Below are 21,361 nucleotides of genomic sequence, written 5' to 3' on the forward strand. Positions count from 1 at the left end.
CTGAGAGCCTTTTGTGAACTAAACCACATGCTTGCTACAGATACTCAGGGATGTGGTACTAGTACCCATGAATAACCCAGCACTGTCAATATACAAACTTTACAAAAGGAAACAAGTCTAGAGACTATGAGTGACTTGGCAAAGCTTCTCAGTAGCAAGTAGTTTAGTTCTTAAAAAAGAAAATGGCAGTATAAGGACAGTGTGATTTGTGTACACGTGTGTGTGTGTGTGTGTGTGTGTGTGTGTGTGTGTGTGTATAGAAGGCAGAGGCTACTGAGGAGAGAAAAGCTGTTCTTTCTACATGGGAAAGGAGGGATCCTGGCAGGTTGTAGCTTCTATTTTTTTTTCTATTGAAGAAACTGAGGACCAGAGAGGACCAAAGGCATTTCCAGTTAGTGAAACTGTGGTCCTCTGACTCCCTGGTTTTTGCCCCTCTCAGCCTCCCTCCTGTTTTGCCAGGCAGAGGAAGCTGGAGAAGGAGCATCCTTAGGAGACATGCTCACATTCCCCATATGTAGTCACAGCTTCTCCCAAGCCCCTTGGCCTCCAACCATCACTCATGACGGTGCCTGAATATTCCCTGTCGGCGTGCAGCTGTGTAAGGCAGGCACTCCATGTGCAACCATGCATAACATCGTTCAGTCCTCACACCCTCATACAGAGGTGCTATTGTTGCCCACAGAAGACCAAACAAATTGAAACCCAGAGAGGTTATGACACCCACAGGGCCATGTGGCTGAGGGGTACAAGGACCTCGAATCTGGCATGGCAGTCAAGGATGACAAAGTCCTTGGCACATGCTATCTAGGTGATGCCCAGAAGTCCATGCACTGCCCCCCTCTTTTTTTTTCAAGATAGGGTTTCTCTGTAGCTTTGGTGCCTGTCCTGGAACTAGCTCTTGTAGCCCAGGCTGACCTCGAACTCGAGATCCTCCTGCCTCTTCCTCCTTCAGCAAATCCTATCGGCATGTGCCACCACAAGTGGCCTGCCCCCTTTCAATGACTTTTACTCCCAGTTTACCAAATGCATAACTGAGACAGCAGAGGCAAAGTAATGCATACTAATTATCCTGCTAGTCATGGGCAGTCCAGCTGCCTGGCCCAGGGTCTATGCTTTCGGCTCCTACATGGTCTTGCTGCCCTTGGCATTTGCTACAGTCCCCAGTGCCCACAGGGGTTGCAATCACTCTCTGAAGTAGGCCATTTCTGCAAGTAACAGCTCGGAACCCCCAAGAACAGCTTTCCCAGAGACACCTGTGGGGAAAGTCTGTTGCAAGCATGGCTTCAGGGTCAAAGGGATCCTCCTGCTGAGTTCCTACTGCACACCAGACCCTTAACACACACTTGTGTCCTGGAAATCCTCCAGGAAATCTACGGGAGCTAGAGAGTGGGTCCTGCTTGCGGGTGAGGGTGTTGGATCACAGTCAGGGGAAGTGACTTGCCCAGAGTCACTCAGTGGGTGAGCGGCTGAGAGATGAACCAGCATATGACTGTCAAGCCCATCCTCTTCCTGTGTGCTGCTTTCACGCTGCGATGCTTCTACCCTGGCAAAGGAGGGGGATGCCTAGGCTAGCTTGAAAGACACTTAGCCTAAAGGAATGCTGATGTGAGCAGTCCCTTCCCTAATTGCAGCCCACCTATGCCCCGTGCTCAGTCCCGAATAGTGAGGGAAGAGCAGGAGACCCTCTCAAGGAGCAGAAGAGGGATGCTTCTCCCAGCCCCACACTGTGTCCCAGTCATCAAGGCCTGCTTCCTGAAGGTCTGACTTGGGGAGGTTCTGAGATCTGGAGGTCAGTCTGACCTGTCTCCCAATCCCCAGTGCCGTCTACAACCCAGGACATGCTCAGCAAGCAAGTAGGTGCTTGGTAAGTACATGCAAAATGCATGGACAGGTCTCAGAATGACCTTGGCTAACTTTGACTTTTCTTTATCTAGTATTATTTTATTTTTCTTCAATGTCCAGAGCCTCATGCCTGCTAAGCACAAGCCCTGCCATGGAGCTGACCCCCATCTCATTTCCTCACACTTTTATTAATCCTCTCAGCCTTATTAGCAGAGCCTCCATCTCCCCAGACAGCAGCATCAACACTGTGCAGTCTTACTTCATCTTCACAGTAGCCCTCTGCAGAAGCGGCCACGCGCATCCCATTTTACAGATCAGAACACTGAGTATTTGGAGAGGCAAACAGGGGCATTCAAAGTCCATGGTGGGCCAGCGAAGAAGATCGCTTTCTCACTAGACTCTGCCTGGCCTCAGACTCTAAACTGAGTGACCAAGCAGTGATGAGTGGCCCAACCTTCTCAGCATCACCTCTGTGGGCCTCTAGACCAACCAAGTCATAGGGGCCAGAATCAAGCAGGCTGTGTCTTACCAGGATCATGAAGTGACTTCAAGGCTCAGTGGGGTGTGAGTAGAGCCAGCCCGGAATACTGTTGTGTCACCCCTTAAACAGCCCTACCAGCAACTTTACCGAGGGGCTAAAGTTCCTGGTGGCCATCATTACCGCTATCACTATCCCATTTTCCAGGTTATAAAACTGAGTCTGGGCCAAAACACAAATCCAAGTCTTGTTTCCAAAGCACTTATCTTCAGCAACCCCCCACCCCACCCCATGTGTAAAATAAACGTATGGAATGAGAGGAAAGGGAAGAGCTGGGTAGTCAGATTACAGCTCTACCTTGGCCCTAGCGGGACCCTGCTCTGGGCTCTGGCCATGGTGCTGAACCCACAGGCTACAGGCTGTACTGCTACTCAGGGTGAAGAACTGAGTCCCTGGGAGGCAGCTGGGACGCAGTGTCTGGTCTCACTCCCACAAAGCGGGAAACCCAATGATAGCACTAGGGTGTACTTTCTACTGCTCCGACCTCAGCAAGTCGGGAAAGGGTCGAAGGGACTGGAGTCAGTCTGTGCCTTTAAGAGCAAAACACAGGTCTGATGGGCAAGCCAGCTGCTCTGAGGAGATGGATTAACTCCTTCCTTCTCAGCTCAAGAGAAAAGGGTGACGGTCTAGGGACAGACTTTCCTAGCCTCAGACTGAAGAAGACCCCCGCCAGAACCGAGGGCCTGGGAGCTATGCGCTGGGGGCTCACGGAGTCTGGAACAGCGGGTGGGAGAGAAGGCTGGCCCAAAGTGAGGCTGCCTCGGTTCAGCCCCATCAGGCCGTCTGCCGGCAGGGCCGGTCTGTCCCCGGCCTTTGTCTCTGTTTAGGTGTCCCCAGGAGGGAACGAGGCCTAAGGAGATGCTCCCGGAATTGGGGCTGGGCTCTGCGGCCGGGCAGGACAGTCCCCCGTGCCACCTGCCCCTCGCGGCGGTCCCCTCCCAGCCTCCAGTCCGCACCCTGCGCCCCCTCTACCTTCTGCGAACTGAAGGACTGGGTCCAGTGGTACAGAACCAGGCTCTCCTTGGGCCAATGGGCGGGGCTGGACGCCTCGGGCGCGTCGGGGGCCTCCACCGGCTTGGCTGCATCGCTTTCCAGCGCCGAGATGGGCCACCAGCTGCAGTTGGTGGGGGTCAGGTTGTTGGGGGTCGCCATGACAGCCCGCGATCGGAGGAGGAAGAAGGCGGCTCGGCGGCGGCTCGCTGGCGCCCAGCATCACATGGCCTCACCGAGCCTGCCCCTCTCCCTCCTCCCCCTCCCCGCGATGTCATTACTCACTGGGTGCAGGGGGAGGGGCAAGGGGATCCCGGGGCTCTTTCCTCCTCCTTTCAGCTGTAGGTCCTCCCCGAGGGCCCCAGGGAGGGAAAGATGCGGGAAACAGGGGCGAGTGGGCCGTACCCCCAGAGTACTCAGCTGGCCAGTCATCTGCCAAAGACCCTACCATCATAACACATCTCAATCTTGCGAAAGCGCCTCTTAGTTTAGGTAAATGGCAATATAGAGGTCCATGTAACCCTTTTCACAAGTAGTGTTTGAAGATAGCTCTATTTGAAACTGCCGTTTTCTGACTTACCTCTCCTAAAGGGCTTCCGACAGCAGAAGGGATGAACTGCAATCTGTTAACCACATGGTTGCTTACTCTCTACCCAGACACCGCACTAAGGGTTTTACAGTTGTCCAACCTTTTGGCCTGTTTTACAGAGGAAGAAAGGAAGACTCCGAGAAGTGACCTTGCTCAAGGTGACTGAGCTGCTAACTGGTGGAGCAGAGATTCAAACTCGGGCTGGCTGTATGAAGGACAGGACCAACTGGTGATTTAGCAGCCCTGCAAGCAGCAACTCAATCCTGTTAAAGAATCATGTTTTTCAGCTGTGTGGACGTGATGAGAAGGGAGAGGTGCCATTAGTGTCATCCTAGATCACACCTTTACCCCAGAAGATGTAGCCAGGTAGGAGTCTACTTTGTGTTTCTTTTGTGAGCATCTTGAATGTTATTTGGGACTTTCTGTAAAGTTCCTTTAGTGCACCCATGCTTCTCTTGGAGAATCTTTTATCTTTTTTTAAAGATTTATTTATTTATTTTTATGTGCATGGGTGTTTTTGTGTGTATATATGTGTGTGTGTGTGTGTGTGTGTGTGTGTGTACTATATGCATGCCTGGTACCATATGTACTATATGACACCAGAAGGTGGTATCGGATCCCCTGGAACTGAAGTTACAGATGTGAGCTGCCATGTGGGTTTGAACACCAGTCCTCTGGAAGAATAGCCAATGCTCTTAAGTGCTGAGCCATCTCTTCAGTCCCAGAATGTTATGTCTTAGCTTACCTTTGAGAAGTGGACCCTAAGGCAGTAGGTGAAAATGCAGTTGTTGGCCCCTTAAGGAGGAGAAATTCCCAGACATATATCCTTGGGCAATGCCTGCAAATATCGCAGAATGAACTTACATAAACCAGTTTTACTGAGAACCACTGTCTCTTGAGTCCCATTGTCAGACCCTGCTCTTATGAGTTGATATAACTAGAAGAGTAGCCTCTTGGTTTGCTACTCTGGACTCCTGGGTACATCATCTCACAGTGTGGCTTCCATTTTTCCCTTTATGCTGTGATTGCCAGGAAGCTAGGAGCTGCTTCTTCTAAGTCTCATTGTCACACTAGCCTCCCTGTTCTGGAAATTCTTTGTCACGTTCTATGGTTTTTTTTTTTTCTTCTTCTTTCTCTTTGGAGTGTTTTGTTCACAGTTTGGTTTTGCAAAGAAAGATTACTAGTCAGAGTTCTCTAGAGGGACAGAACTGACAGAATGAATATATTTCTCAAAGGGGTTTTTGTTAGATTACTGTACATGGACAGGCTGAGTAGTCTGGTATGCTGGAGAGCCCAGGAACCCAGACGCTGCTTAGTCTGTGAGGCTGGGTGTTTTAGCAGTTCTGACTTGGTGATGAAGGCCTGAAGGATTCCTGGAGAACCTCTGGTCTTTATGTTAGAAGGCCAAAGAAGCTGGGTTCTGGTACCAGTGAAGGGCGGGACGGTGGCGGCAGCAGCAGAGTAGATGCACTCTCCAGTAGGGCACAAAGACTGACAGAGAAAAAGCAGCATTTCCTTTCCTTTAGATCCCTTTATTCTGGGCCATCGACAGAAGGTACGTACCTATGGTAAGGGAGGAAGTCTCTCTCCTTCAGTTAGTCAGGAAAGCAAAACAGCCAGCCACTGGCCCTTACCTCTACCTCAGTCTAAAATGGCAATCCTGCCTCCAGGAATCTCAGAATGAGACTGTGTGGGTGCAGCAAGCAAGCCGCAGGTGGATGGGTAGGGTGTTTTGCCTGCATGTATGTCTGTATGCCATTTATGTGACTGATGCCAGAAGAGGGTGTTCGATCTCCTGGGAACTAGCGTTACAGATGGTTGTGAATTGCCACGCTGGAAACTGAACCTGGGTCTTCGGCAAGAGCAGCAAGTATTCTTAACCACTGAGGCAGCTCTCCAGCTCCCTATTTGATTCTGAAACAGGGTCTTATTCTCTGTAGCCGGGAACTCTCAGTCGTCTTCCTGCCTCGGCTTCCTAAATGCTGGGATGACAGGTGTGAGCTAGCACAGCCAGCTTAGACTGCATATCTGGCATAGGCTGTTATATGTGTGCTCGTGTTTACATGTGAATGCCTTTCCTCCCTCCCTCTATCCCTCCCTCCCTCCCTCCTTCCCTTCCTTTGAGATTGAGGCTCACTCTGGCCTAATCTAGAACTTTTGGCAGTTATCTTGTCTTTGTCTCCCTACTGCTGGAGTTACAGGGAGAGTTACTGTGACCAGCTTTAAAACAAGGAATTTTCTTACATTAAACACAACTTTAATGCTAAAAAAAACCTTCTTAGTAGGCTCCTAATAATTAGCCCCTGTTCAGATTTCTTCAGTGTTGCTAGTTTAACAAGGATTAATCAAGGACAACCCAACAAATTTTATTCCTCCGTGTGTCTTTTACATCTAGGCTGATCTTTGTTCTCTTTTCCTCATGATATCAACTCATGGGGAAGATTGGCCCAATTGTCTTGTAGAATATCTACTCTGAAGTTGCCAGACTGACACACAGTGATGCCCTTCAGCTTCTTGGACTCTCTCTCTCTCTCTCTCTCTCTCTCTCTCTCTCCATCCTTTCTTTGAAGTGCTAGGGATGGAACCTGGGAGTCTCATGTATCCCAGGCAAATGTTCCAGGCCAGTCCCTGTATTTCTTTTTCTTTTAAGGTGGGACCTCACTATTTAGCCCATGTGGCCTGGAACTCACTATGTAGACCATGCTAACTTCAAACTCACAGGCATCTGCCTGATTCTGCCTCCTGGGATTAAATGCATTGGCCATCATGCCCTGCTAGCCCTGTATTTTAAAAAACTAGTTAGCCTAGTCAACTAGAATTTTAATTCTTATTTCTGGTTGGGGCTATGGGTTCCACGTTTTCTCAGATTACAGTCACAGTGTTTGTAATTATTCCACTATAAATGAGGCCAGGTTTAACAATCCTAGCACAGTGTGATAAGTGCCGTTACAAGGACAAAGAAGGGATTGAGCGACATCAGGGAAAAGCAAACCGAGGAAGTCCCCCATGCTTATCTATGGGGAGAATATTTAATTTATCAAATTTATGAATTTCTCAATAAATCTAGTTTGTTTTGGAGATAGGGTTTCACTGCATGTCCCTAACTGGCCTGGAGCTCACAATATAGACCAGGCTGACCTTGAACTGATAGATTCTGCATAGACGTGCCCAGAGGCTTGTCTCCCGAGAGATTCCAGATCCTATCAGGTTGACACACAGCCTCTGTTTATCCCGTGCTCTGTGAAGACTGATGTCCGATTGTGAGGTACCGCCATGGCCTGCCTGGGAATGGCATGTCGTATGTTTCCTTCCTACAATTCCATGAAATCTGAATCCCAAAACGCAACTCAGAAAAGATACAGAGAATGAGCTGAGTCCTCTAGGAAACGAATTTGGCAGGATGTAAGGAAAGTCTGTTGAAGGTGTCTGACATCTGAAGGGTTCATCCTGGAAATCATTGGTTAATTCCCAACTCAGCCTTATCTTAGACAAGATGGAACCAAACCGCAGGCCAGCCAGACTCCCAGGAGGACAGCCATACGACAGAGAGAGAGAGACAGACAGAGAGAGAGAGAGAGAGAGAGAGAGGGGGGGGGGGGGGGGCTCTGTTCTAAGGCGAAGGCACACACGCTCTTACTGGAAGGACGGTGTTAGGTCTTCCAACTAGAGCTGTCCCCACCCCTCCCGCAAACCTGTGGAAGCTGCAGAGCCGTTCCCAGTGTCACCAGCACAATTTGTCCTCAGAGGTCTGGGCCTTGTGGCCCCCATGCTGTGGACCATCTGTTCTTGGGTTCTCTGATAGGAGGTCTGAGCATGTGCTGGGCTTGAGGAAGCAATAGGGAGCCTGCAGGCTCTTCTGTCAGGGAAGGACTTCCCAGACTGGAGGACACCATAAGAGAGGGCGTCTTGCCCAAAGATCCCAAGGCTTGGTAGGTGGTTCTTATTCTGACAGACTTGCTTTGTAAGGTTCTGGGCCAGTCAGACTGAAAAAAAAAGAAAAAAACACAAAAACTCTGGGATGGAAGTTACAGCTGAGTGAGGAAAAAGTTTCAAGCTAACTGGAAGGGGTGGAGCCAGGAGATAGAGAGCTTCCTGCATGATCTTCACTGTGGCACGTCACATGAGACATCTGTGCTGGACGTGAACTTGAAGGAGTCCTCCACTGAGCCTGAAACATGGAGCCATCTCAAGGCAGGGTGGCTGGGTCACATGGCGAAAAGAAAGCCATGCCTGTGCTTCTTCCCGTGGCTGCTTAGACAAAGCCTTTATGAACTGAGATGTGCCTGTCTGGGCTGCCCTCTCCTTGTTCCGAAGTCCTAGGTCAGTGCCTGCTGTTGAGTCCCCAGCATCTGACATTAAACAGTGGCTATCCAATAGATAACTGTTGACTGAAATATAATTGGTTGAACATGAATGTTAATCCCTTAATAGTTTCTGATTTGTTATTCTTGCAAATAACAAGATACCTTGGCATCTTTCTGTGCCTTTTATAAATGATTTATTTATTCTTATTTTATGTGCATTGGTGTTTTTAGATTTCGTTTTTATGTCTGTGTGAGGGTGTCAGAACCCCTGGAACTGGAGTTATAGGCAATTGTGAGCTGCCATGTGGTTGCTGGGAATTGAACCCAGGTCCTTTGGAAGAACAGCCAATGCTCTTAACCTCTGAGCCATCTCTCCAGCTCCCTTAAAAAGCATTTTTGGCCAGGTGGTGGTGGTACACACCTTTAATCCCAGCACTCGGGAGGCAGAGGCAGGCGGATCTCTGTGAGGTCGAGACCAGCCTGGTCTACAAGAGCTAGTTCCAGGACAGGCTCCAAAACCACAGAGAAACCCTGTCTCGAAAAACCAAAAAAAAAAAAAAAAAAAAAAAAAAAAAGAATGAGTTCAAGACAGTCAGAGCTATTACTCAGAGAAACCCTGTCTCAGTAAAGCATTTTTGTTAAGTGTTCATATTTTCAGTATTTTTTTTCTCGTATTCTTCATCTGGCTTCTCTCTGAACTACAAAAGCAACCACAAAGGGGATTGTTAAATTAGGATCAGATAAATAATGATTGAACAAGCTTTTGTTTTAAGAAACAAGATTGCTAACTGCAAACAACCGTAGCTCAGATAATAGAGCACCTGCCTAGCATGCATGAAGCCCTGGGCTCCATCCTCAACACCTAATCTGAGTGTGATAGCAAACACTTGTATTTCCAGCACTCTGCAAGTGGAGACAGGAGGATCAGAAGTTCAACATTGTCCTTAGCTCCACAGTGAGTGTGAGACCGGCCTGGTATACGATGATACCCTGTTTTAAAAAGCGAAATAATAAGAAGAAACAAATTCACACATTATGCAGTTAGTCAAGTCCTGCTGTAAGGAAATTCCTGGGAAAAGAACTTAGGGGGATTTGTGTCTGCTCACTGTTTCAGAGGTCTCAGCCCATGAATAGTCTGCTCCATTGCTTTCGGGCCTGTGGTGAGGCAGAAACCATGGCAGAAGGAGGAGGAAGAAGAGAACTGCTTATTTTGTGGCAGCTGGGAAGCAGAGATGCAGAAGGGGGGCTGGAGACAAGGCCTATGTTTCAAGGACATGCATCTAGTGGCCTACTTCCCTGATCCAGGCCACGCTTCCTATATAACATAGCCATATCATGAATCTATCATGCGATTAATCCATTGATTAGGTTGGAGTCTTCAGAACCCAATCACTTTCCCAAAGCCTGTGCTGAAAACTAAATCTTCAACACAAGAAACTTTCATATTCAGACCCTGAGGGTGAGTGAAACAGCAGGTTCCCAGGCAGCCTTAGCTAGGAACTCCTAACATTTTGTCTGCTCGTGTTTTGAGACAGAGTACTTTTATGTAGGTGTGGCTGGCCTGAATCTCGTGATGTAGACCAGGCTGGCCTGGCACTCATAGAGATCGGCAAGTACTGAAATTAAAGATGTGGTGGCCTGGCTCATAAAATACATTTTTAAAAATGTGCTTGGAGAATAGTTAAAACAACAGGTTTCACTGGTGGTGGTGGTGGTGGTGGTGGTGCACGCCTTTAATCCCAGCACTCAGGAGAGGAGGCAGAGGCAGGTAGATCTTCGTGAGTTCAAGGCTAGCCTGGTCTACAGGGCAAGATCCAAGACAGCCAGAGCTACACGGAAAAAACCTGTCTCTAAAATCCAAAAACCAAACCAAAACCAAAACCAAACAAACAAAAACCCACAACAGATTTTGTTTAGAGAGTTTGGAAATTGGGTGGCAGAAGCCCTAAGCCCACAATTTTGGTGGGTCCATGGGCTCCCGGAATCCTCCTTACAGTGTAGGTTAAGAACCAACTATCACAACACCTATCTGGAAGGGACGTCCACCAAGATGCCAGTGGCAGGTGCTCTCCTAGAACTTGCTGCAGGATCTTTCTGGGATCAAGGGCTCTAGCACCAGAATGGAGGGAGCAGAGGTTCACCCCCTAGCACTGAAGCCAGGACAGCTCCTTCAAAGGCCTTTGTCCTGGGTCCAGTTTGCATTTTGAAGTAGAATAAGGTAGAAAATACCGATTATTAGATACTGATTTATTGGTTTGCTTAGCAGTGTACTTAAAGCACGGCTTGTGCTGCCTACTTGCCAAGCCTGCCTTTGCTTGCTAGCTGGAACAGAAAAATAGGAAGGAGTAGCTGAAACCAGGGGCCATTGCCCTCCACAACCCGCTGACTGCCACTATGCCTCTAAAAACTCTTGTCTGCCCCACCTTCTGGTTTTAGAACATAAAATCAGAATACAAACTAGACCTGGCATCAGAGCCTTCCAGGGGCTATCCTACCATTAGTGGCATCTCCTCTCCTCTCCCTCATTGGTGTCAGAGTGCTGATTCCAGAAAGATTCCTGTAACAGTCTCATTTTATGCCCTAAAACCACAAGGTGGGGCGAGCAACCACGCAAGATTTTTACAGGATTGCTCATGGCAACCAGTGGTTGTTTTTAAAGGCACATAGTAAAGTGGACAGGGGTAAACTTTTGTGGCCAGGTTGTTAGGGGCAATGGCCCATTGTTCCAGCTACTTCTCCAGGTCATTCTATTCCAGGTAGCAAGTGAAGCCATGCTTGGAGGTGAGCAGTTCAGTACACACAGTGTGTTTAGTAAGTAACCAAATAAACCAATATGTAATAACTGGTCTTTTCTACCTTCTTCCACTTCAGACTGCTTTCTGCTTAGTGGCATCTACTGTTCAGAATATCTACGACTAACAAATAAATAAAGCTAACAGAGAGGAACTGGAATTATTCCAAACCCTAAATCTCTAATAAATCTTAAGCATCTTGATCTCATTTGTAGGGATTTTGAGAAAAACGGGATTGAAAAAGTGGATGTTTCCAATGACTAGTAAGTGAAGAAGCCAAGGCCTAAGGAGGCCCAGCGATTTATCCCGTGTGGGGTGGGAAGTCGGGACCAGAGCTCATGCCCTTCCTCACTTTCCAGCCTCCCTTCTCTTCCCACCATGAGCCTCTCTCCACTCTCCCATCTCCGAGTCAGCAGGATGGAGTGTCTGGTGGCTTTGCAGCTTGGACAGTGTGTTCCACTGGCTTGGTGTTTGTATGGACTTGAGTGTGGAGGGAGTCAGTAGTCCAGACAGCATCCACATCCCTTTGATGTACTGGAAGTGAACACTGGGCTGTGACTTAAACACACAGAGCTCTTGTCTCCAGCATCAGGACCAGCTGCATCTGCACGCTGTAAACGGCTGCTGTTGGGTGGTTCCTCTCTGCACCCTTCACACAAGCTGCAGGCAAGTCTACTACACTTTTGCCGCCTGGGATATTTTCGTGGGACTATCTAGGTCAGACTACACAGTCCTCCAAGGATAACCTCTGGCCTGATTCCGGCTTGCTCTGAAGGGCGTGGAAGGAGTGACCTGGAGCTCTTGCCACATCGGGTGGGGGCGCAGTCGGGGATCCGTTCCATCTATGTGCTAACGTGACCTAGGAGGGCATGTGTGAGCTGTTCATGTTCCAGCTAAGCTGTGCCAGTGGTTCAGGCTCTACGTGTGATTTCTAGGTCGGGGGGCAGGGCAGGGGCACCACTGGCTCAGCTGTGAAGACCCTAAACATTCACCAAGTGAATGGATGCTGAGACATGAATGTGATGATTTCTTCTGGTGTCTGGATAGACTGGCCCTTGGTGGATATGCCAGTTTGGAGCCCTGGTCTGTGCCAAGGCTAACTGGTCCTGGGGGCAGCTCCTGGTTCTGGATGTGCGCTAGGAGAAGGTGCTTGGGGCAAACAATGGAGGGTATCTGAAGGTCAGAGCAAGGAAGAGTTGGCGTCTCCAGGCCCACACCAAGGAGTTCTCTGTCCACCCTGAAGACAAAGCAGTGACTTCCACTGGGGACCTCTTCTCTTTCAGATCACGGCCTTCCCTCTACACCAAGTATAGACATCTGTGCTACCAATTTCACTTCAAAATAAATTTAAAAGCATTTAAACTTAGTTGAGAAGCATCGCACCACTGGTAATGTTTCCGTGTTTACTGGCATTGGAAGGTAGTTAGCTAAATATACCTATAAAATGCCCAGCATTACAATTAGGTAGCTTGCGTAGAGACAGGTTGGCAAGTTAGAATGACAGAGGGAATATGTGAGGTGCAAAAATTTATAACATTTAAAGAACAAAACCCTACAAACAGGTGCATGCCTGTGTATGTATTGGCATTGAACAGACACAGAAATGTGTTTGGGCTTTGAGGTTTTCATTTATTAATTTGTTTGAGACAGAGTTTCACTGGCGCCCATGCTGGCCTTGAACTTGGGATCTTCTCACCTCAGTCTCCCAGCTGCTTAGATTACAGTATACGCTTTTTATAAATCCTAGAAGGATGTGTGCTAAGCCATAGTAGTGCTCTCTGCACAGTAGGAGGAGGGGCAGGGGAGCACAGGCAAGCTTTTCCTTTCTGTAGGCACCCCAGAACCACCCTGCCACCTCCCAAGAACACTGTAAAATCCCCAGTAGGAAAAGAAGGAGGAATAGACCAGAAAGCTCACTGAAGTCCAGCCTGCTGCCCCCATCCCAGCAGATCCATCCTGAGGGTTTCCTGGAGACTTTAAAGTTCCCAAGGCAGCAAGCATCATTCGAACCCCTATACCCAAAGCAATTCTCCCAAGTCAGCAGACAGGGTGTGGATTTCAGCTTACAAAGGTCTGAGCAGAGACTAACACAGTACAGTGGCTTGCTCGAGGTCTCATAGGAAGTGGTAACTGTGAAGAGATTGGAAGGAACCCAGCTCTTTCCGGTCCCCACTGCATCCTGCAAGCTTTTGGAAGCACAGACACCCCACCCCCCCCCACACACACCCAGTTGGAGGGCCGGACAACATCTTCCTCCGACATCCCTCTGATGCGATGTGCACCTCCTGTACTCTTTCCATTCTGAAGGAGGCATGCTTTAGAAAGAGCAGGAATTGCCCGTGGACACATGCACTCCCAGTTCCACGGGCAGCCTCACTTTGCCGGGCCTCATCTGAGCCCGAGATAAACATGTCTGACCCCTTGACGCTGTGTGTGTGTGCGTGTGTGTGAAGGGGCAGTATGACACAAACAGCATTTTACAGCTGGAGGAGGTGTTAGGCCTACAGATTGAATTGCCACTTCTCTTTCTGGGAAGTTAGACTAACACCATGAACATATCTGCAAAGGAGGCGATGCCGACAGAGATCTGCAGCTGCGCGGGACACACGGTGGGTCCCTGAATGGGAAAGGCTTCACGGAGTTCAGAAATGGGCCAGCCCAGCTGCTAGTTACCTTGGTTTAATTTTGGGAAGTCCTGTGTCTGGGAATTTTACCGTTTCTTCTAGATTTTCCCGTTTTTATAATATAAATTTTCAAAGTAGAACCCCAAGGGTTCCCTTTGTTTTCATTGAAATCTTGTATGTCCCTCCCTTGTCACCTCTGATTTTAAAGATTTATTTATTTGTTACATATGTGTGCATGTATTTGGTGCCCACAGAGGCCAGAAGAGGGTGTGGGATCCTCTGGAGCTGGAGTTGTGGGCCAATGGGACATGCCCTACATGGGTGCTGGGACCTGAACTCCAGTCTTCTGGAAGAACAGGAAGTGCTCTTAACTTTTGAGGCATTTCCCCAGTCCCTAGTCTCTAATTTTTATTTGGGTCTTTTCTTTTCATTAGTTTGGCTAAAGGTTTGTTGATCTTATTTATTTTTTCAAAGGCCCAACCCTATACTTAATTTATTATTCATATTACTCCGCTAGTCTTTATCAAAAATAATCAGGAGGAAGTCATGTCCAGTGTCAGACAGTGCCTGGACTTCAACTGTGTCTACTGGATTCAGCAACACAAGGTTATCCAGGAAGCAGGCAAGACATGCAGGAAGAAATGTAAGTAGGTAGGTAGAAAGGTAGATATATAGATAGTAGGCAAGATATGCAGGAAGAGATGGGCAGGCAGGCAGACAGACAGACAAACAGCAAGTGAGTGTAAGCAGAGATGCTGACTAAGGCTCTGAAGGGAAAAAGGACAGGAGCTTCAGAGTGAACCTGGATAGACGGAGGCTTTGTGAGTTTTTTCCCATTTGTTTTGGAGTTTAAGAGGTGAGAGAAATGCACTGTCTAAGAATATGAAGTCGGAGGGTGGATGCTTTGAACCTTTTTCGGTCTGGACTGCCACCGATTTTAGAACTACAGATACAGCTAATTAAGGCTAAAACAACAGTGGCAATTTCAACCCAAAAGCCAAGAAAAGACATGGTGTAGAAAGCCGTGTTTGCAGAGGTGTGGCCTGTGGGAGCCTGGGGGCTCCTAGAGCAGGGCTGGTGTCAGACAGGTGTGCAGACAGGCATAGGAAATGGACACAAACAAGGTCTCCACCCTCCCCTACTCTGAGGAGACAGACAAACCTCTCACATGAAACATTTTTCCTCACCACGTGGAATTAGATATGTAGAGAGCTAGACTTTTAGTTTTGATTTTACCAAGATAATAGGGCTGTTCATTTCAGAGTTCAACCAGCAATGCATGAATGGGCCTGCTACCTAATGCCCACCCACTCCTCCCTCTCCATCTGATAGGATGGATTCTGTATAGCTAATGGATTGAAAATGGTCTTCAACATGCTGTTAATAAACATTTATCTCACTGGGTGGTGGTGGCACATGCCTTTAATCCCAGCACTCCAGAGGAAGAGGCAGACAGATCCCTGAGTTTGAGGCCAGTCTAGTCTACAGTTAGCTCCAGAACAGGCAGGCTACATAAAGAAGCCCTGTCTTGGAAAACCAATAAATAAATGAAATAATAATAAAATACCATTATCTCTAAAAGACTGAAGCTTGGAGAACCTACAACCACCACTTTACTAAACCAGCACACTCCCTAACTACACTCTGGATATTGTCCGTATACCCTCAGATAAGTGTAATCCTCTCTTCTCCTCAAGACAACTTGTCTTTGCAACAGAGAGAGACCAATACTCAAAGCCACAACCCATCAAAATGCAGAGCTGTGGAACCCAGTCCCAATGGATACATCTACAGGCCAACTCCCGCATCTAAGGCTCGGGGAACATTGTGGGAGAGGGGGCAGAAAGATTCTCAGAACTGGAGGATCAGGGAGTTTGTAGTGAGATGGTTCCTCCTAGCAATATCAGAAGCCACACCATAGTCTCACCAACATGACCCAAACATTAGTTGAACAAAGACAACAACAGACATGCTAAAGTGGATGGGGGAAAGCTCATGAGGTCTCAACACCATACAAGGAATTATAGGATGCCAGGCATTGGTGGTGCATTCCTTTAACCCCAAAATTCAGGAGGCAGAGGCAGGAAGATCTCTGTGAGTGTGAGGACAGCCTGGTCTACAGAGCACGTTCCAGGACAGCGAGGACCACACAGAGAGAAACAAACAACTACAGGCAACTAGGGAATGCTGAAAGCGGAAGATTATCTTCCCTGGAGAAGGGCACACTAAGTGGTTATCCAGTTCCAAATGGTCAGGTCTGAAAACACACACAAGTACCAGGATACAGATGGAGCAGGTAGTGCTAGTGTATGTGGGGATGTGTACATACACATGTGCATGTAGCAACAACCAATGCATGAAGAGACTGTGAATTTGAAAGAAAGCAAGGAGGGATATACAGGAAAGTTAGGAGGAGAAGAGGGAAGGGAGAAATGATGTGATACTATTATAGTCTTAAAAAAAGAGGAATAAAAGGATTGGAGTTGAGTATCTTTTCCTCTGAGGTGAGCATCTTTTTATGTGCTTCAGAGCATATAACCTTTTGTTACAGATGCTTCTGTCTCTTATTTGTGTTCTCTGTTGCTGCAGCTCTCAACTGGGCTCTGTGGTTTGCTCAGAGGTCTCATGACCCAGTCAAAGTTAAAAACTATAGTAATAAAAGACATCTCACACCAACATAAGACCTTTGTAACCAAATTGCACCCATGGGCTTATTTTTATTACATTTGTGTGTGTGTGTGTGTGTGTGTGTGTGTGTGTGTGTAAATGTATGCCATGGTGCACACTGGAGGTCACAGGACAACTTCCAAGAGTCCATTTTCTCCTTCCTCCATGTTGGTTCCAGGATCAAAGTTAGGTTGTCAGGTTGATGGTAAGTACATTTACCTTCTTGCTGGCCTAAAGGTTTGTTGATGTTGTTACTTGTTTTGTACTTTTAGATTCTGAAACTATATTACGTTTAAATAATGCATCAGAAACTTCAAATATATATTTTCATATACTTTTATAGGTTGGACACATTCCTATAACTAGTATCAGATCAAGAAATGATGTTAGAGGAACGTCAGAAGTCCCTCTTAATAGTCTCCGGCCACAGCATCAACTCTTCCCAGAAACATTACTAGTTGGTCCCATTTTTCCACTTTAACCTGCCTGATGTCATCATAGAATTTAAACTGCAAAATTCAAATGACAGAGCAGCTAGTCACTCACCTAGGGTCTTCAAAAGCCCTAAAGAGAAGCTGAGAAGCTGTCACCCCACGCCCTCTGCTGGCCAGAAGTAACTACAAGAAACCGGTCTCGCTCCTAGTGTGGGCATCCAGCTCGGACTGTGGCCAATTTACCAGGAACCAAGAGGGGGTGAACTGAGTCATGTCGTGCATAAGGCATGACTATAGTGGTCCTCTCACTTCCTATTCTGTCCCCCAACATCCGAGGAAAGCAGCTACTTAAATAAGAGGGTACGGCTGCTTTTGGAGCCCACAAAGAGGGCAGAGAGAACAGCCAATCCCTACCTACCCAGCCCTTGCCTATTCCCCCAAACAAGGGCAGGTGGTGAAAAGGCTGAGGGGATCAGCAGTCATTAGTTGTGGTTCTAAAATGCCAGTAAGCAGCTGGAAGTCTTTGCTGAGATGAACAACTCTGTAAGATTGCTCGTTCATTTAATACGGTGGCAGGCCCGTGCAGGACATGGGGACACAGGATATGAGTCCTGCTCTGGTGAAGGGACAACAAAGTGCCACTGGAGCACCAATACAAGGGCATCTAAACGACACATGTCGAAGTAGATGGCTGGGCTGAGGGGAGAAAACGTAGCAGGTGTTTCTTGACATCCAGAAACTCGGATTGCCTACAGGCAAGCCTGGGGGACATTGTCTTGATTGATGATTGACTGGGGAGGGCCCAGGCCACTGTCAGTGCCATTCCTGGGCAAGTGGTCCTGGGGGGATATAAGCAAACTGTGCAAGCCAGAAGGAAGCATCCTCCAGGGTCTGTTTCTGCCTCCTGGTTTGGGTTCCTCCTTCCCTCTGAACAGGGACTAGCATGTGCAAGCCAGATAAACCCCTTCTTCCCCAAGTCGGTTTTGATCATGGTGCTTTTATTATAGGATTACCAAGACCCTGGGTAAAAGGCTAGATGGTCACTGAAAGAGGTGGGCCCCTGAGCACGAGTGGAGTGTCACAGTTCTGGAGCTGGGGAGGGGCCTAAAGTTGGCAGGCAACAGGCAGAGGCTTGAAGACTGTACGAAAGTCACACTCATTTAGGACAAGTCCTGAAGGTCAGTCCGAAAGTCTTTGTCATGATGTCCTGATCAAATCAGAAGGACTGACTCTTTGTATCTTTGTAACCAGAGGCTGCATTTTCATTTCCCAGACACCCAGCCTTGAGAAATCAGACAGAAACTTATATTAATTGCAAACTGTTTGGCCTATTATCTCAGGCTTATTTTATTAACTAGCATTTACAACCTAAATTAACCCATTTCTATTATTCTGTATTTTACCATGAGCTTGTGGCTTGTTCCCTCACATCTTGCTTCTCCAGTGGCTGCTGGCATCTTCCTGACTCTGCCTTCTTTTTCCTTTTATCTTTGCTTGGGTTTCCCGCCTGGCTCTATTCTGCCTGGGTATTGGCCAAATAAGCTTCTTTATTAACCAATGGTAATAAAACATATTCACAGCATACAGAAGGGCATCGCACATTGTATCTCAACTGGTGTTTTATACACCAGATATCCACTGATTAACATACAGAATATATCCTCCCATTAGCTGATTTTTGCTTTCACTTGGAGTTCCAATTCTTTTTTTTGAAAAATATTTATTTTATTATGTATACAATATTCTGTCTGCATGTATGCCTATAGTCCAGAAGAGGGCACCAATCTTCATTACAGATGGTTGTGAGCCACCATGTCATTGCTGGGAATTGAACTCAGGACCTTTGGAAGAGCAGGCAATGCTCTTAACCTCTGAGCCATCTCTCCAGCCCTGGAGTTCCAATTCTTTACTGCCCAAGCCAATATCGCATTTCTCAAGGCTGGTCGATCCTCCTGAATTCCCTCAGTGAACTGGGTCACCTTGTGTCCAGCACCCTGAAACACTAGTCTCTCCAAAACTCACTCCATCCTGTAGCCCTTATTTCTCTTAGACTCACCTGCTTTCTCAGGTGAGATAAACTACTAAATGGCACGCTGCCATCACTAAAATAGTTCATGACATTCTGGACAAAGTCCAGGCCTCAGCCACAACTGGTCTCAATCCTCCCCTTACCTTTGCCCGGGCAGGCCTGTCTTTTGAGCCCCAAGAATACCTCTCCAAAGCACTGCCATAGCAGGCTGGGTCCCTTTCTACTCTCCACAAATCACACTATGCTCTGCATCTGTGGCTCTCTGAGGACCCACGAACTTACTTCTCAAGGGCTTTTGCACAGCAGTGGGCAAGCGGCCGTTGCTCAGTGAGGTCTGTGTAAGGAGCAGCTGCGAAGAGACACCCTGCCAGGCTGTGCTCTCTGCCCTTCCAGTCTTCCCAAACTATGCACCCATTCCCCCCACCACCTACTCAGGCAACAGGAAACGTTTTCAGATAGTTGTGAAGAATAAAGACATTTAAATTGCTGCAGTGAACATTTAGCAGGTTTGGTTGGTAATTACCAAGTGCGAGGTTTGTCCGATGCAAGACTTTAGCTCCTGGGGACATCATCTTTTCAACTCTAAATTTTTTCTTTCCTGTTTCATTTTTGGCATCCACTGAACTCTGGGTGCCATGCATGCTGGACAGAGGCTTCACCCCTGAGCAATCTTCCTAGCCCAAGATAACATTTTAAAGACTCACCATTTATTGGCGGTGCATTAGGAAGGAAAAAAATTGTGGGGAAATATACATCTAAGACTTAATTAACAAGTAATGATAAAGACCGAGACCAAGTCTTTGTCCTCAGGGTCGCTTCTATGTGAGCAATAGTAAATTTCTATAGTGAAAGGACACTGAAATGTCATAGCTGTTAAGGAAAAAACATGAATGGGGGGAAAAGAATTTGGGAGTGAAGGAGACTGTTGGAGTAGCCATGGAAGCCCCTCTGGGGAAAGGGTTTGAGCAGAGACCTGAATAACAAAATGAACTGCGGGCAAACAATGTTCTAGGAGGGGAAACAGTAAATCTGGGAAGATTTGGGAGAGAAAAGCCTGGTGGGTTCAAGCCACACAACGCGAGGACAGCTGAAACAGGGTCCCAGATCTGGGCAGTCAATTTCCTCAAGCCCACAGTGCTGCTGTCAGGAGGGATGGTGTAGCCAGATTGTTCCTTACTTTCTATGTATCCCCAGGCAGGGCAAGGGGACACATTCCCAGAAAGTGTCCCACTTTATGAAGCTGTGCTCACACAAACAGATGTTTTTACTTTTTAATACTTATTATCATAGTAATTAAAATTAAGGTAAATGGGGGTCATCAGAATTGTGCTGAGTATCTCCTAACTCGCAAGGACTGTGTTCTGCTCTGTAGGAATTCCTCAGTGACCGAGAGATCACCTTTCCTGGGGAGCTGCAGAGATTTTACCAAACAATGCTCTGAAATGGTAAGCTTAAAAACACCTGTTTGGTCTTGATGCAAATCAGTTGGCAACGCCTGAGGGAGCAATTCAGTTTTCCTTTATTATTATTTCCAGATGTTGAAAGAAGCTGTGGATGAACAGATTTGTAAGACATACTGTAACACAATAAAAAAGGAATCTTGTTTATTCTTATGTGTTACTGATGTGCGTATGTGTGGACACACATGTGAAGGAAGGCTGTACCTTGATGGAGTTGGCTCTCACCTTTGCATGGATGATTCCCGGGACCAGGCTTGGGTCATCAGGCTCTGTGGCAAGCCCTTACCCACGGAGCTATTCTCCTAACCTGATTAGCACTGTGTAACACGGGGTAAGTTAAACTAATAAGGTAGGCTATCTTAGCTCCTTGAATCTGACTTCCCTAGCTGTAGGATGTGTAAAATCAGGAATATTAAAGTTGAGAAAATTCAGTAAAGAGTAGCTACGTTATTAACACTACTGAGTTACAAGGGGGGGGGGTTGTTTGTTTTTCATTGTGGACCAGTTAGTGCAGAGCGAGAGTTTAATAAGAGATTTATTCGGGCACCATCACATGCTTCATAACCCTACACAGATGTTCCCTAACTCATGAGGGGGGCACACCCTACTTAGCAGGTCACAAGAGGAACACATAAGCCCCAAACACACTTAATACTGAGCACCAGAGCATAGCAACACAGCATTACGTACACCAGTTTGCCCGGGGAGTTCCTGAGGCTGAATGGGAGCTGAGCCCCCTCTGCTGGCCAGCATCCAGAGTCATCACAGGGTATACTTTTAGCTTGGAAAAACACCAAAATTCAAAATCCGATGCAGTTCCCATCGGATGGTGAAAAAGGCTTTCACCATCATTATAAAGTTAAAATAACAAAAATTCCTAAATTGGGCATGCATTATGCCCGATTTCAGCAGTAGGGAGGCTGAGGCATAAGGATCTCAAGTTCCAGGACAGTCTTAGCAATAAAGCAGGTTAAAAAAACAAAACAAGCCGGGTGGTGGTGGTGGCACACGCCTTTAATCCCAGAGGCAGAGGCAGGCGGATCTCTGTGAGTTCGAGGCCAGCCTAGTCTACAAGAGCTAGTTCCAGGACAG

General features: G+C 47.4%; 1 protein-coding gene and 1 long non-coding RNA gene across 4 annotated transcripts in view; one reads left to right on the top strand and one right to left on the bottom strand.

Annotated features, from left to right (window-relative positions):
- The window catches only part of Gdap1l1 (ganglioside induced differentiation associated protein 1 like 1), a 19,219-nt gene extending 15,582 nt beyond the window's left edge, over positions 1-3,637 (bottom strand). The window contains exon 1 of one of the 3 annotated variants that reach the window (XM_041670996.1): positions 3,353-3,637. In XM_041670996.1, coding sequence (XP_041526930.1) covers positions 3,353-3,532 — 180 coding nt within the window. In that variant the 5' untranslated portion in view covers positions 3,533-3,637. The remainder of the gene's footprint in view (positions 1-3,352) is intronic. The other 2 variants (XM_041670997.1, XM_041670998.1) reach the window with 2 other exon arrangements.
- Positions 3,619-20,415, top strand: LOC121460538. The gene is made up of 4 exons (XR_005976058.1): positions 3,619-3,862; positions 4,079-4,325; positions 20,182-20,254; positions 20,345-20,415. It is a non-coding gene; the product is annotated as an uncharacterized LOC121460538 (long non-coding RNA).
- The last annotated feature ends 946 nt before the right edge of the window (positions 20,416-21,361 follow it).

The sequence above is a fragment of the Microtus oregoni genome, unplaced genomic scaffold (assembly GCF_018167655.1).
Source record: "Microtus oregoni isolate MIOR12 unplaced genomic scaffold, Mior012 000020F_ref0000438, whole genome shotgun sequence".
Lineage (NCBI taxonomy): Eukaryota > Metazoa > Chordata > Mammalia > Rodentia > Cricetidae > Microtus > Microtus oregoni.